Raw genomic sequence first — 17016 nt, 5'->3', positions numbered from 1 at the left:
AATTGGGCTTGTTACTGATGGTAACATGTATGTTGATTTTGACACGTCTGTAGGAATCTCATGTCTTGGTTTTCTTTAGCTCTGGTAGTGAAGACACGGTTCATTTGTTTTGGGGATTTCAGACAGGAGGCAGAAAGGACGACCTCAAGAAGCGGTCAGTAACCACGACCACGGTGCAATTGACCTGCGCGGCTTTGACGGCTTCGTGTGTTCCTGACGTAGACGTTCCAGGTTTCAGTCTGCAGGACTCATGAGTTCTGGGACACTTCATCACATCACACTGAATCTAATTACAAGTGGAGCTCTGAGGTCACATGACGTTTCCATGTTTAGAACAAAGACGAGTCATGTGACCCATCAGCAGCATGATCCAATGATACGCAGCAGTGCTAGAAACAGAGTTTACATCAGGTTCTACTTCTTCACACAGTGTGGTTCTGTTATTCAGACCAGGTTCTGGGACCGCTGAAATCCCAGATCCGTTGTTTCCTGGTTTCAGTATGCACGGAGCCAGAACCCTAACCCTAACTGGACTAAGTCCCGGTTTGTGGAAGCATATGTTCACTAGGATGCTACAATATGGTCTTCTGGTTCTTTCAGGTTTTATGTTGGACAAGGTCCTGGTCCTGGTCAGGCTAGCCTGTTGTGGGACTGTTTGGTTCACTCTAACCACAGGTGAACCAGTCCAACTCCCCATCAACCACAGACTGGTGATGTTAGCCAGGAGTTTGTGGTTTTATCCTGGTCCCTATGTTGTTAGCCCCCAGTAACCAGTAAACACTGTGGTGACCTCCATCCCAGTTAGTGGTGCAGACTGGTGTTACTGGTAAATCTGGACGTGAGATTCTCCATCTCATGCGTCACGCAGGGTGCGAACCACAGGGGAGCTGGGGGAGCTATAGCTCCCCTTAATGAAACATGAGCTCCCCTAGAAACAGGATTTATGAAATGTTGGGGGAGCTATATAATACTGACAATAAAATGTATGCTGATTGCTTCACAAATTCACTGTAGCCTAAAGTATGACTATGGATGCTATAATTATTGTGACCACTGAAGCGTGGCGGCGCTCCAAGTTAAACTTCCTGTAGATCTACGTTAAATACAAAATAAAAGAAGTAAATGCGTACAAGGTAAGGTAAGACCTGCTTTAACTATTTACAATATGGGAAACTATCATTGCTCATTATATTGTGTATGGCAAGCATCGCTGTGTACGTGTGTGATATGTGGGGAATATTAACTATGTAAGTTGATCTTCGCAAAAAGAGTGTTAAAAATTTTTTTTGCAAGGGACATTTGCACCTGTTATGTATTATTGTTGCATAAGAGTTGTTAACCATTATGTATTGGTACGCTTATGTTCTGTGGGGCAAGCTGTAATATCAGCTGGCATCATGTTCTTACTTGCCGAAAAAAGATAGGAAACGCAAAAAAGCGGCTCCCCCTAAGCCCACGGTATGGTTCGCACTCTGGCGTCACATGTTGGTGTCGTAACATCGTTCGTGTTTTGTTCCTGGTCTGTCAACTGTAGCTGGAATTTACAAAGTTTTTTGAACATGTTGATCTGTGTGATGCCATCATGAAGCTTCAGGGCGGGGCTGAACCGTCTGCTTAGCTTAGCTTAGCTTTGCTTAGCTTAGCTTAACTTAGCTTAAAGAATGGAAGCAGTGGGAAATGGCTGGCATGGGTCCTGCTGCCAGGACTTGAAGGTGGAACTACTTCTTGGCAGTTAGGGTGGATGGATATGCTGTTTTACCTGAACCGAACCAGGCCAAGTTTAATAATCAAGAGCTAGGTGTGATCTGGTTAAACGGTGACAACCCCCCCAACCCTGCCTTCCCTCCGAGCATGCCTTGCTGATATACTGAAGAGCTGGAGGTAAAAATAGTCGCCTCATTCAGAAGCTGAGCAGGAATGATGAACTCCGGTCAGTGTGTGTGTGAGTGTGTTGGTACATGTGTTGTAGGGACCGTGGTCATTGCCATGCTATTTGAGGATGCCAGTAAGGACGGTGTCTCCAGTCATCTAACCAGAATCCTAATAAGACCAGATGGCCACACCTGTGCTGGGACTCTGGTTAGAACCAGGATCAGGATTATGGTGCTGATGATCACTGATGGCTCGCAGAGATGGAGAGAAAATTCTGTGAGTGTGTGTCACCCACTTCCTGTCTCACAAAGCCAGAAATAAATGTCTTCCAGCTGCTCGGGTCTGAGATGAGCTGAGGTCAAAGGTCAGCCTGTGTTTGGATCTTCTTGGGATCGGTGTGGATGTGTTTGTTTAATGATGCAGGACTAGTTCGTCCCCACAGACGGCCGGAGTCTCGGCTGGTCACGCCTCCATCTCAGGTGGTCATGCCTCTGTCTCAGGTGGTCATGCCTCTATCCCGGCTGGTTCTTCCTCCATCTCTGCTGATCACGCTTACGTCTTGGATGGTCACGCCTCCGTCTCGGCTGGTCACGCCTACGTCTTGGCTGGTCACGCCTACGTCTCGGATGGTCACGCCTCCGTCTCAGGTGGTCACGCCTCTATCCTGGCCGGTTCTTCCTCCGTCTCAGGTGGTCACGCCTCTGTCTCAGGTGGTCACGCCTATGTCTCAGCTGGTCACGCCTACGTCTCAGGTGGTCACGCCTACATCTTGAATGGTCACGCCTACGTCTCGGCTGGTCATGCCTCCATCCCTGCTGGTTCCATCTTTGTCTCAGCTGGTCATGCCTCCGTCTCAGCTGGTCACGCCTCCATCTCAGCTGGTCACACCTACGTCTTGGATGGTCACGCCTACGTCTTGGATGGTCACGCCTCCGTCTCAGCTGGTAACGCCTCTGTCTCGGCTGGTCACACGTATTTCTCGGCTGGTCATGCCTCCGTCTCAGCTGGTCACGCCTACATCTTCGCTGGTCACGCCTAAGTCTCAGCTAGTCACGCCTCAGTCTCTGCTGGTCACACCTCCATCCAGGCTGGTTCTGCCTCTGCCTCAGCTGGCTACGCCTACATCTTGGCTGGTCAGGCCTCAGTCTGGGTTGGTCACGCCTCCGTCTCGGTTGGTCACGCCTATGTCTCAGCTGGTCACGCCTCCGTCTCGGTTGGTCACGCCTCCGTCTCGGTTGGTCACGCCTATGTCTCAGCTGGTCACGCCTCCGTCTTGGTTGGTCACGCCTATGTCTCAGCTGGTCACGCCTCCGTCTCGGTTGGTCACATCTCTGTCTCAGCTGGTCACGCCAACGACTCGGCTGGTCACGCCTACGACTCGGCTGGTCATGCCTGTATCTCTTCTGGTTCTGCCACCGTCCTGGCTGGTAGAGTTCTTAGCTTGGCCCCTGGTTTCTATGGCCTCCTGATCCAGTTTTTGAAGTTGTTCTCTGATCCTGTGATGTTTGTGCAGTCCCAGTCTGGCTGATTTTAGTCTCAACTGTTCTGCTTTTTGTGATCTTGTGAGCTGTCCTGTTTCCTTTCCACATTCCGTTTTCTCTTCATTTTTTTCTTGTGTTAAATCAGGGATGCCCAGGATCGGTACTCAAGGTCTACTATTCTGCATCCCTTCTCCAACACACCAGAATCAAATGAATGGCTCGTTACCAGGCCTCTGCAGAACTGAATGACATGCATATGATGGAATTTAGCCATTTGGTTCAGGTGTGTCGGATCAGGTGTGTTGGAGAAGGATGCATCTAAAAGTTGCAGGATAGTAGATCTCGAGGACCGGACCTGGGGACGCCTGTGTTAAATCTGTCTCTCCTCTGTACATTTTCTTTGTTTTGTGGGATTTAATTTATTACAATGCGTTTTTGTGTGAGTGTAACTTGTCCTTTGGGGACCAGCTGCTGGAGTTTTCTGTGCTGCTGTTGCAGGGTTTTCTCATCGTCCTCCAGCTTCCCGGAGGTGTGGTACGGTCACCAGGTCTTTGTTGCTGTCTTCGGTTTTGCTCTCTTTCCTTCATGCTTGTCTTGTTTTGGACTTGCTCTGCTCCTTTGATTATGGTCCATGTTGGATGCTGGCAGTGTGTGTGTGGTACATGTGCTTCTTATTCATGTCCTCCTCCTCCTCGGTGATGACACTGGCCCCTTAGTAAAGTGTATTTAAGATAAACTTAATTTGTTTTGGGGATGGATAAAAAAAGGAAATATTTGTTCCTTGTTTCCTGCTGTGGAACCTGCTCTGGGCTCGCTAAGGCTGTTTGAGATGCTGAGTGATGAATCTGATTAGTTCATGGTTCTGAAGGTTCGGTTTAGGTATTTTATCATGACGTAAAGCTTGCGTGAGATCACGTGACCCTCCTCTGTATCCAGCTTTATCTTTCTCTCTCTCTTTTCCTCTAAATTGGTTGTCAAGGAAACCAGGATCGAAGAGAGAGAGAGAGAGAGAGAGCGCATTATGCCTCCTCCCTCTGTTTCCCTCTGTCGCCGCCTGCCGCACGCGCACCGGGCAGCCCTCGGAACCAAACGGAGCGGATCTTCCGCCTGATCCGTCCTGAAACGGCACCGGTCTGTCTGGTGTTGGTTCGGACAGTCTTGCTTGCCTGACTGGGCCCGAACTGGTCCGGTCCGGCGCCTCAGAGTGCGTGTGCTCGCTGAGCGCTCGCGTGTGCGTATGACCCGGTTTCTCGTGCTGCTGTGGACCGGAGGGGGGGCAGCTCTCCCGCCGAACCGACCGCCTCTTTAATGACCGGATTTGTGTTTTGCTGCGCGATGTACATGGACCGAAGCAGCCTGACCAGGGGTGAGTCCGCACATACATCTGCACCGCGCGCACACGCTCCACAGCCCTGCGGCCGAGCCACTGCTTGGGGCGCGCACACGCACGGAGTGGCGCACAGCCGCAGCGTCCTTTTTCCGTTTTATTTATTTTTTTCTCTGTAGTGGAATTAAAGAAATCATCCAAATGATCCTGCTGATGTGTGCGCGCGCACGCCCAAGACAGGTTGTCGTGCACGCGCGCACACTGACCGACATCTCCGCAGTGAATGTAGGTTAGTGATGCTGCCGCCAGCTGCAGTCATGTGACTTCGCTGCTGATTAATATGCGATAGATCGATCGATCCACTGATCCATAAGGCGGAACCCAATCAGGAGGCACAGTTGCATGTGCGTGTGTGCGCGCGCATTTAATTTTATTGACAGAATCCATCGATGTTGAACATGGCAGCAGATGTTTCTGCAGAAAGACGCGCACGGGCGCGCGCACAGAGATGAGGCTGGAAGATGGAGACTCTGCAGGTGGAGCCGAACCAGCAAATCCTCCATCTTCTGTTTCTGGACCGGTTCAGGGTTCTGTTAGAACTGGGCTCGGTCCAGCAGTGGTCCTCACAGAGATGGACACACAAATGTGTGATTATTGGAAGGTTCTGTTGCAGGAATCAGGTCTGGTCTCTGCAGGACCAGCCGGTTCTGGTCTGGTTCTGGTGTCTGCAGGACCAGCCGGTTCTGGTGTCTGCAGGACCAGCTGGTTCTGGTCTGGTTCAGGTGTTTGCAGGACCAGCTGGTTCTGGTCTGGTTCAGGTGTGTGTGCTGGTTCTTCATGTGAAGGTATTTCTGAGCTCATAGAGACACACAAGGTGCGTGTTCATGCGTGAGGACATCATATGCACCAAAGAGACTGAGCTGTACTACCGACCACCAACCGTGCTGCAGAACTAACTGGACCAGGGAACCCGGGTCCTCACTGTCCTACAGGTTTTAGATGCTTCCCTGTTTCAACACCTGGTTCAAACGAGTCTCTGAGTTGAACCTGATCAGCTGTTGGATCCACTTTAAATCAGGTTTGTTGCAGCAGGAAACATCTAAAACAGGGATACTGAATCCGGTCCTACGAGGGCCACAATCAAGCAGGTTTTCCATGTTTACCTGCTCCAACACACCTGAATCAATAAAATGGATCTAACAGTCAATCAAGTTCTGCACAATGACTCATTCATTTGAGTCAGGTGTGTTGGAGCAGGTAAACATGGAAAACCCACTCGATTGCGGCCCTCGTAGGACTGGATTGAGTATCCCTGATCTAAAACCAGCAGGACTCCAGATCTGCAGACTCAACATCAGACCAGGTTTCTCCACCCCTGAACTAGACTAACCCGGTCCCTGAACAGACCCACCAACCAGTGATCCAGTAAACTTCCGCCATCCCGACAGGTAGGCCGTTAAGTGACACTCATCAGCTGACCCCAGAACTTTCAAACTTCCTCCACTGTGGAGAACATGAACCGCCAGGACCTCCCGGTCAACGAGGACCTGGTGATCAGCGGACATGTTTCTCAGAGGGAAAGTTCTAGGTTTCAGGCTCCGACATGGTCTGGACCAGATGCTTCTAGTCCAGAAATAATCATGCTCTGAGTTTCTTGCAGATTCTCCGAAGTTTAATTCTCCAGCACAAGAAGGAAATTTCCCTCAATCCAAATTCATAAGTGGACCATCTTAAAGATCTAGATGAGTGGGCACCAATCCGGTCCTGGGGATCTACTATCCTCCAGATTTTAGTGGCTCCCAGGTACAGCTTGTCAGCTTCTGCACCAGCCTGTTGACGAGACATTGATTTGAGTCGGGTGTGTTGCAGCAGAGAAACACTGAACCCTGCAGGATGGTGGATCTTGAGGACCAGAGTTGGGACCACTGATCTAGAATGTTGTCAGGTACTGAAGTGTAACCGGTCCTCCTGCCATGTGTCGGTGCAGCTGGAGAAAGCAACCATCTGAAAGTTCATTATCTTTGAACAGGGTTATTTCCCTCCAGGTGGGGACGCCCCATTCCAAACTGACGGTGGGTTTACGGGGGTCAGCGCGTTCCTCAGAAAAACAGCCTCCATCCATCCTAAGTTCTCTTCTTCTCTCCATCGTTTCTTCAGCTGTTGTTTCAGTACAGAAGAGGTCTGATCCTTCCTCTGCATCGTCTCTTCGTGGGGGCAACATGGCCGCTTCGCTGTAGAGAAGAACGCGCTGCCGTATTAAAATTTAACTCTTGAATAAAATCCTAGTAGAAACTTCATTGTTAATGACTGAATATTTTAAACTTTTAAACTTCCAACAGTTTCCAGTTGTGTGCTCAGTCTGATGAAGTGGGTTCCAGTCATCCGGCTTCGGTTTCTGCCTCCTCTCTAAAACAAATTTATCTCCACGCTGTACGTACCATCCTGGTCTCTGCAGGAAGCTGAGACATGTGAGATTAACACAGACGTCAGCCCAGATCAGCTACGAACAAATCAAGTAGGAGGAACTGTGCTGCAGTAGAAAGTACAAGTGAACCTGAGCAGGTTTCCAGGTGTGTAACAGAGGTGTTACACAGGTAAATATCTCAGGAAGCCATCATTTGACGACGACGATGATGATGATGATGTTGATGGACACCTCTATCAATGGTCAGAATCAGGAAGATCCAGGGATAGCCCCACATTCACCTTAGAAACACCATGAAGGTCCAGAAAGAATTGAAGCCCAGGAGAGAGAATCCTTCTCTATAAACCTCCTTCATCTCCATGGAAACCAGCAGGACCTTCATGGTTCATGTCAAACAAAGGCAGAGTCACAGGAGAACACGGTAGCAGAGTTTTAGAGCTGGAATCAAACTTTTCACCACAAACAGCAACAGTAAGACCTGGTTTCTGGTTCTGGCTTTTAGCTCCAGACATTCTGTCCCACCGTGATGAGACAGAAACTCTAGAACCAGCAGAGTCTCTGCTGTGATGTGACTCCTTGTTTGTGTGGAGAAATTAGCTGTAAAGTGGACAGAGCTGCTATCCTGGTTTTCTTACAGTCCAAACCCCAAGCAGTTATATGGAACTATGTTTGGTTTGGATGCCGATGCTGGGTGGTCTTTTAGCTGAGTTTCTCCTGTCATGCTGCTATGCTACATGTTAGCATTGCTGCTTCCTGCTAGTCATGTTGCTATGCTACATGTTAGCATTGCTGCTTCCTGCTAGTCATGTTGCTATGCTACATGTTAGAATTGTTGCTTCCTGGTAGTCATGTTGCTATGCTACATGTTAGAATTGTTGCTTCCTGGTAGTCATGTTGCTATGCTACATGTTAGAATTGTTGCTTCCTGGTAGTCATGTTGCTATGCTACATGTTAGCATTGCTGCTTCCTGCTAGTCATGTTGCTATGCTACATGTTAGCAATGCTGCTTCCTGCTAGTCATGTTGCTATGCTACATGTTAGAATTGTTGCTTCCTGGTAGTCATGTTGCTATGCTACATGTTAGCATTGCTGCTTCCTGCTAGTCATGTTGCTATGCTACATGTTAGAATTGTTGCTTCCTGGTAGTCATGTTGCTATGCTACATGTTAGCATTGCTGCTTCCTGCTAGTCATGTTGCTATGCTACATGTTAGAATTGTTGCTTCCTGGTAGTCATGTTGCTATGCTACATGTTAGCATTGCTGCTTCCTGCTAGTCATGTTGCTATGCTACATGTTAGAATTGTTGCTTCCTGGTAGTCATGTTGCTATGCTACATGTTAGAATTGTTGCTTCCTGGTAGTCATGTTGCTATGCTACATGTTAGCATTGCTGCTTCCTGCTAGTCATGTTGCTATGCTACATGTTAGCAATGCTGCTTCCTGCTAGTCATGTTGCTATGCTACATGTTAGAATTGTTGCTTCCTGGTAGTCATGTTGCTATGCTACATGTTAGCATTGCTGCTTCCTGCTAGTCATGTTGCTATGCTACATGTTAGCAATGCTGCTTCCTGCTAGTCATGTTGCTATGCTACATGTTAGAATTGTTGCTTCCTGGTAGTCATGTTGCTATGCTACATGTTAGCATTGCTGCTTCCTGCTAGTCATGTTGCTATGCTACATGTTAGCATTGCTGCTTCCTGCTAGTCATGTTGCTATGCTACATGTTAGCAATGCTGCTTCCTGCTAGTCATGTTGCTATGCTACATGTTAACAATGCTGCTTCCTGGTAGTCATGTTGCTATGCTACATGTTAGCATTGTTGCTTCCTGGTAGTCATGTTGCTATGTTACATGTTAGCATTGCTGCTTCCTGGTAGTCATGTTGCTATGCTACATGTTAGCATTGCTGCTTCCTGCTAGTCATGTTGCTATGCTACATGTTAGCATTGCTGCTTCCTGGTAGTCATGTTGCTATGTTACATGTTAGCATTGCTGCTTCCTGGTAGTCATGTTGCTATGCTACATGTTAGCATTGCTGCTTCCTGCTAGTCATGTTGCTATGCTACATGTTAGCATTGCTGCTTCCTGCTAGTCATGTTGCTATGGTACATGTTAGCAATGCTGCTTCCTGGTAGTCATGTTGCTATGCTACATGTTAGCATTGCTGCTTCCTGCTAGTCATGTTGCTATGCTACATGTTAGCATTGCTGCTTCCTGCTAGTCATGTTGCTATGTTACATGTTAGCAATGCTGCTTCCTGGTAGTCATGTTGCTATGCTACATGTTAGCATTGTTGCTTCCTGGTAGTCATGTTGCTATGCTACATGTTAGCATTGCTGCTTCCTGCTAGTCATGTTGCTATGCTATATGTTAGCATTGCTGCTTCCTGCTAGTCATGTTGCTATGGTACATGTTAGAATTGCTGCTTCCTGCTAGTCATGTTGCTCTGTTACATGTTACGTGTGGGAGCGGAGGCATCTTTTTGGGGCTGACGGGCTTCACCTCAACTCGCGGGGCTGCCGTCTTCTGTCCGCCAATTTGGCATTTGGTGTACAGCACCACTGCACCCAGCCCACTCATCACACCAAACCCACTGCACCTGCTGACCTGTCCGTCACGGATTGATGCCCCCCTGGTCCCAGCTCCTACTTACTCAGTTCCACTTTTAACAGCAAAGCTCGCAATACTGGACTTGGACCTAACATTCCTCCACACAGTTCATCAATTCATGTCATTATCACATTCAGAGAGCAACCACACCTCCACAAACCATATCATACCGTAAACATCAATAATCTCAGGCCTCTCCCAAAATGTCAACCAGTACCTGCCTCTTCAGTTCAAATGTCACCAGTCACACTCAACATGGCACTTTTAAATATACGCTCTCTGTTAAATAAGTCTTTTATTGTCAATGACCTGATTTTAGACAACAAACTAGACTGTTTGTTTTTAACTGAAACATGGTTGGGTGTGGATGCACCTGTTGTTCTAGCTGAGGCCTCCCCGCCAAATTTTTTTTTTTTTTTTTTTTTTCCCAATTTTTATTTTTGTTTTTCAGAGTTGTACACCAGATGTTATAGTCAAAATCAATTTGCTTTTACAAGGGAACAGTGATGAAGTGCAAAATATTCTACTTCTTTTCTTCACTTAAATGTTACTTTCCCTTATGACATTATTATGTAACATTGCAAACAGTAAGTGTTAACATATATTAAAAAAAAAAGGAAAACTTAAATTGGTATAAAATAGTAATAGAAAGTAAAATAAAAATTAAAGACCTGCTGGGGAGAGTTTTCTATAAAAAAGTCAAAGTAAGACAGAATCTTTTTTTTGTTTGTATGAGAACCATTTCTTCCAGTCTTTCTCAAATTTGGTTTCTTTCATTTTCAGTTTGTATGTGAGTCTTTCCATCATTACGATGTCTTCCACAATGTTTATCCACTGTCCATATGTCGGGATATCAGTCTTGAGCCATTTCTTTGTAATGGTCTTCTTGGCGGTCATGTCTCGGTCATCCACTTGCACAGTTTTATCCAGGTATCCAAGGTACAATACAAAACAGGAGCAGGGTATTACATACATGAGTATTTCGCAGAGAGCTGAGTGAACATCAGCCCAAAATGGCTGGATTTTTTCACAGCTCCAGAAAATATGAGACTGGTTTGAATCTATGTCACCACATAATCTCCAACATGGTTGATTGGTTTTAGTCTGATGACTTTTGATTTGAGGTGTAATGAAAAACCTAATTTGATTCTTCCAAGCAAACTCTCTCCACTTTTGTGATTGTGTCGTAGTTTGATGAGTTTTCCACATGCAATACCACGTTTCTTGCAGGATTTCCTCACCCAGCTCCCTTTCCCACCTTATCTTGATATATGTAGTTGACAATTCTTTTGATTCCATTAGGCATTTATATAGGATTGACACTACTCTTGGGATAGGTTTATTGTATGCCGACACCATTATCCTTAGCAAAGGGTGTGTTTTATCTTCACTTGTTTTTATACATTTCTTATAGTAGTCTCGTATTTGTAAATATCTGAACAAATCTTGGTTTATCAGGTTATACTTATCTTTAAGTTCCTGAAAGCTTATCATTTCTCCTCCTTTTACAATTTTACATAAAGCTGTTATGCCTTTTGCCGCCCATATTTTAAATTGGGGATCATGTTGTCCTGGTTTAAATTTGACATCATGTGCAATCCATTTAAGCAATCCAAGTTCTTGTCCAATTTTCAATTTTTTCAGAATAGTGTACCACTTTTCTAAAGTAAATAAGGTAATTGGGTTTAATTTTGATTTTTTTCTCACACAGACTGTTATGTCTTTTTCCCCAATATTTGTTTGAACTGGGAAATTTGGTGCCAAAACTTCAATATCTTTCCATCTGCTCACATAGCCAGTATCACACCAGTAAATTAGGCGATGTACTTGGGCCGCATTATAGTACTCCTTTAAGTTTGGTAAACCCATTCCTCCTTTTGTTTTTGGTAATTGTAAAGTAGCATAGCGTATTCTTGGGCGTCCCCCCCCCCCATATAAACCTTGAGATGAGTTTATCCCATTTACAAAACTGTGCTTGAGGGATATTTGTTGGAATCTCTAAGAATATATACAGTAAACGGGGAAGTATATTCATTTTTATGACATGTATTCTATCACTAAGTCCTAATGGGTATGTGGACCATAGACCAATATCTTTCCTTATGTTGGTGTCAATTTGTTCATAGTTTTTCGCATATAATTTGGTTAGGTTTTTTGTTATATTTACCCCCAGATATTTGAGAGAGGTCGCTTCCCAATTTATTTTCCATTTCTTAAGATCTTGATTTGGAGTGCAATTAAAAATAAGAGTTTGGGTTTTATTAGTGTTTATTTTATATCCAGAATATAGACCAAATTGATCAAAAATCTTCATTAGATGCTCAAAATTTCTTTTTGGATTGGTTAAGTATATCATTATGTCATCTGCAAAAAGGCTTATGACATGCTTCTGTTCATTTATATCCACTCCTGATATTGCCGGATCCTGTCTAACCATTTGAGCTAAAGGCTCAATGTAGAGGGCAAAAAGTAGAGGACTGAGACAACAACCCTGTCTAGTCCCCCTCTCCAATATAGGTCTATCTGTGAGGGATCCATTAACTTTAATACTTTAAAGAGATTTGATACACTGAATTGATTCCTCATTGAATCCAAATTTTTCCAAAGTTAAATACAGAAATTCCCAATTAACCCTGTCAAAAGCCTTTTCGGCATCCAAACTGATTAAAGCTGCGGGTAATTTATTTTGATCAATTTTTTGAATAATATGCAATGTTCTTCTTATATTATCATGTGTTTGTCTACCCTTAATAAAGCCAGTTTGATCCTCATCTATCAGGTCTGATATACAAGTTTGGAGTCTGTTTGAAATAATCGATGTGTAGATCTTATAGTCAATATTTAGAATAGAAATCGGTCTGTAATTTTGGCAAAATTCTTTATCTTTAAATGGTTTAGGGAGCACTGTAATGATTGCTTCCTTCCAGGAGGGGGGGGTAAGTTTATTTTCTAGAATCCAATTGAATGTAGTATAAAGTATTGGCGTGAGTTCTTCTTCAAATTTCTTGTACCACTCTGCTGGGAAGCCATCGCCTCCTGGGGATTTGTTTGATTTCAAGTTTTTAATTGTTTTCCTGATTTCTTCTGGGGTAATTCTTGCAGTTATACACTTATTTTGTTTGGTTCCTATAGAGGGCATGTCTAAGGGTTCAAGAAGGTTTTTCATTTCTTTCGGGTCTGGAGTATCTGATTGGGTATACAGACCCTTATAATAATCTCTAAAGACGTTTTCTATCTCGTCTGGGTCGTATTTTATTTGATTTGTTATAGGGTCACGTATTTTATGAACAGTAAGTTCTACTTGTCTTTTTCTTAGTTGTCTAGCAAGCAATCTTGTGGCTTTGGGGCCAGATTCATAGTAATTTTGTTTTAGGAATCTAGCTTTGGTTTCTGTCTCGTTTTGGAGTAAATCGTTTATCTTCTTTTTTGTTTGATTTAGTTGTTGTCGAGTGGCTTCATCCGGTTTTTCTTTATTTCTTTGTTCAAGTTTTCTTAATTCTGATATATGCAGCTGGTATTGCTTTATTCGTTCTTTTTTTTTGTTTACTTCCAATTGAAATTAGTTTACCTCGTATTACTGCTTTTAATGCATCCCAGACTATTGCCGGGTTTGTGTCTTCGTTATTATTGTCCTCTAGATAATTTTTAATATCTGTCTTAATTTGTTTGACTACTGTCTCATTATTCAAGATGCCAGCATTTAACCTCCATGTTGTTTTTCTTTGTCTGCATTTCAATTCCAGCTTCAGGTAAATGACATTATGGTCTGACAGATCCGCCACTCCCATGTGACATTCTTTTACCAGATTTATGTATTCTCTTTGCAAATAGAAATAGTCAATTCTTGAATAAACGTGATGTGTTTCTGAATAGTGACTAAAATCTCTCTGAAGAGGGTGCAAGTCTCTCCACACGTCAATATATCCTATTTCGGTCCACATGTCTCTTACAAATTTGGAAATGGATTTTTTGTTTCTTTTTAGACTTGTCGTGTCCAAATTATAATTCATTACTACGTTCAGATCACCTCCACAGATACTTATACCCTCGGCCTCCATTGCAACTGTGTCGAGCAATTTTTTGAAGAATTCCTTTTTACTTTCAGGTGGTGCATAAATATTGACCAGCGTTACTGTCGTCTGACCTAGGTCTCCTATTACTATTATAAACCGGCCCTCTTTATCTTTTATTTCCCTTTTAAATACAGAATTTACTGAATTTGCTACCAATATTGCAACTCCCCTCTTTCGTGAATTAGAGTGTGTACTATAGAAAGTGTTTCTAAACCCAAATCTTTTCAGTTTTTCATGTTCTGAATTAGACAAATGTGTCTCCTGAAGAAAATTAATTTGCATGTTTTCTTTTTTAAGTTTAGCTATTATTTTGGTCCTTTTGACTGGGTTTCCCATACCATTTACATTTAAAGACAAGAAACCATAATTCTTTGTCTCAAAAACCATGAAATGTCATTGAGCAACTCAGCCATGCTCTGTCTATCTTCGAATACAAAACTTTAAGCAAAAGCTCCCAGCAAGCCTTAACTAACAACAAAAGAGAACATTTTTGAACAATGAACAAGAACAGTGGCTCCAATGAAAAAGAGTCAGCATGATTTTTGTCATACCGGCCTCCCTTTCGTGTTGAGGGGGAAGTTCTTCCAGAAAGAAAGGGCCCCCACCTAGTGATGGGATTTAACCAGCTCAGGGTCAACATGCCCATCCTAGTCCACTCAGACTACGTCCCCTCTTAGCCAACGATGCTTTAGTCTGTGGTCTTTCAAAAACAAAAGGCACGCTCAGTTGCGTCGGAGATTTTGAGAATTCCGCACATTATGAAGAGAAACGTATCATACTCATCCTGAATTGTCGCATGTGCGTTGAAATTCCTGCAGCTGAGCCGGTGCGCGTTTTGCAGCCATCTCCGGTCTCTCCATCCGGCTGGGCGTCCACGAGGTGATCCCGATTGAGATCAGGTTGTCCACGGAGGCGGTGTCCTCGGTAGGAGCTACTGGGTCCTCAACATCGTATCCCCGCTGCCTCAGGTCTCGGGTTGCGTCGCCTGCGTCTCCATAGGTCTTCACTCCGCCCGGCCAGTGGATGCGCATCTTGTTGTATGGAGTTTGGAAGCGCACACCTTCTTTCTTGAGCAGCCTCTTCACGTTGACGAAGGCTTTTCGTTGTCGCAGCGTCTTTTCCGAGTAGTCATGGTCGAAAAAGACCCTTTTCTCTCGAAATAAAACGATTTTCTTCTCCCATGCCTTCTTAATTATAAGCTCTTTCACTGTGAACTGCTGGAAGCATATCACGATAGACCGTGGTGGCTGACCTGGTTTGGGCTTCGGAGCAAGAGCTCGGTGGGCTCGTTGAATCTGGAGGTCTTCAGTTACTGAAAGCTCCTCTTTCAGCCACTTCTCCATAAAGTCCGCCGTCGACACGCCTGTCGTCTCAGCGCCCTCCTCCACACCATATATTCGCAGGTTGTTCCGTCTCGACCACGACTCTAAGTCTTCCAGCTTGTCTGTTACACGTTTCTGCTCTTTAGCCATTTTCTGTATCACCATGTTAGCCGCGTGGCACCACTTCTCCACCTCTTCCGTGCGGGCTGTTGCTGCATTTATCTTATCGCCCTGTTCGCCCATCTCAGTTGTTACTTTTGCAAGTTTCTGGTACATGTCCTCTTTAAATTCAGAGAGTTCGTTTTTCATCTCCGATGTAATTTCGTCTTTAAATATTTTAAAATCAGTTTTCATCTCTGTCTGTAAGGACTGTATTTGTTTGCTTATGGCGTCCAGGCTATGTTGGAAGTTAGCCACGATAGCTTCAGGTGCTAGCATGTTCTCCGTCACAACTTCTTTACCCTTCTTGCTTTGAGTATCCAGATTTTTCTTCTTTCTTGACAACCCCCTGCGCATATTCTAGCAGATGAAGCGTTTTAACAAGTCATTCCTCAGGTTTTTGGCAGGGGTAAGTATTCGTAAATAGTTGGCACGAGGGAGCGAGTGCGTTATACGTCCATTCTCCTCACCGTCGTAACCGGAAGCCCCCCCCGCCAAATTTTAACTATTCTTTTTCTATAAGAACTGGTAGGAAAGGTGGTGGCACAGCATCTTTAACCAATAACACTCTCACCACCAAACAGATTTTATTCGCTAATTTTACCACTTTTGAATATCACGCCATTGTTTTTAGCAGCCCTCCAGTTTTATGTGTCACCGTTTATAGACCACCACAAAAATGTGCTGCTTTTATTAATGAGTTTTCAGAATTTTTATCAATCATACACACAACGTACAACATGATAATTTTAACTGGTGATTTTAACCTGCACATAAATAATCCTTTAGACTCTGTTTCAAAAGAATTTTTAAACATTCTTAACTATATGGATTTTACGCAACATGTCACACAGCCGACTCACAACAGAGGACACACACTGGACTTGGTCATTACCTATGACCTTTCTGCCAGTGTGTCCTCTGTTGTTGACTTGGCTGTCTCTGACCACTGCTGTGTGTTTTTTAACATCACCGGTTTTATTCAGCGGGAGACCTCGGTGCGAACTGTGAGGAAGCGCTATCTAACCTCTGAAGTGGCTGCAAATTTTATCAAGGTTTTAGATAAATGTCCTCCTGTGATTTTACCTGCACCCTTTGATTTTATTGTTGAACACTTTAACAGTAAACTGAAGACAAGCCTCGACTCTGTTGCTCCACTCACTACAAAAAAGATTTACCCAAAGCTTATATCTCCCTGGAGGAATGAGGAGGTTAAAAAACTCAAAAGAAATTGCAGGGCGGCAGAAAGGAGATGGAGGAAAAATAAAATGACAATAAATTATCAGATATTTTGTGAGCAACTTAAAATTTACAGGAACTCTAAGGAACTCAAGAAACATGTACTTCGCAAAAATAATCAGTAACAATAAAAATAAACCCAAGGTTCTTTTTTCCACCATCGATCACCTATGTAACCCTGATTTTAACAGCTCCCAGCGAACCCCCACGGACTCTCTCTGTGAGCAGTTTGCAGACCACTTCAGAGGTAAAATCAGTGCCATCAGATGTGGTATTTTATGCAACCAGAACACAAACACATCTGAGTGCTTCTTTTACCTGAGGAGACACTGGACAGTTTTTTCCTGGTTAATGCTGAGACCTTTGATAAAGTTTTCTCCACAGTAAAACCCACCACATGTCTTTTAGACCCAGTTCCCACTTCACTTTTTAAATCATTTTATGGATTTTTTAAAGACGAGCTTTTATGCATGATAAATTGCTCTCTTCAGATGGGCTTTTCCCTGC

The 17016-nt window shown here is 44.2% G+C and overlaps 1 protein-coding gene across 2 annotated transcripts in view; it reads left to right on the top strand.

Annotated features, from left to right (window-relative positions):
- Window positions 1–17016, top strand: part of fgd1 (FYVE, RhoGEF and PH domain containing 1) — a 51462-nt gene that overhangs the window by 665 nt on the left and 33781 nt on the right. Inside the window, exon 1 of one of the 2 annotated variants that reach the window (XM_042002872.1) lies at window positions 4417–4719. The exons of the other annotated variant lie outside the window; for it this stretch is intronic. Within the exon in view, the coding sequence (XP_041858806.1) occupies window positions 4662–4719 (58 nt within the window). The 5' untranslated portion in view covers window positions 4417–4661. Of the gene's footprint in view, window positions 1–4416; window positions 4720–17016 lie in introns of those variants that run through there. 2 annotated transcript variants of the gene reach the window in all.

Source organism: Melanotaenia boesemani, chromosome 13 (genome assembly GCF_017639745.1).
Source record: "Melanotaenia boesemani isolate fMelBoe1 chromosome 13, fMelBoe1.pri, whole genome shotgun sequence".
In the NCBI taxonomy this organism is placed as follows: domain Eukaryota; kingdom Metazoa; phylum Chordata; class Actinopteri; order Atheriniformes; family Melanotaeniidae; genus Melanotaenia; species Melanotaenia boesemani.
The sequence above is the reverse complement of the archived record's forward strand: the minus strand, read 5'-3'. Positions and strand labels throughout refer to the sequence as shown.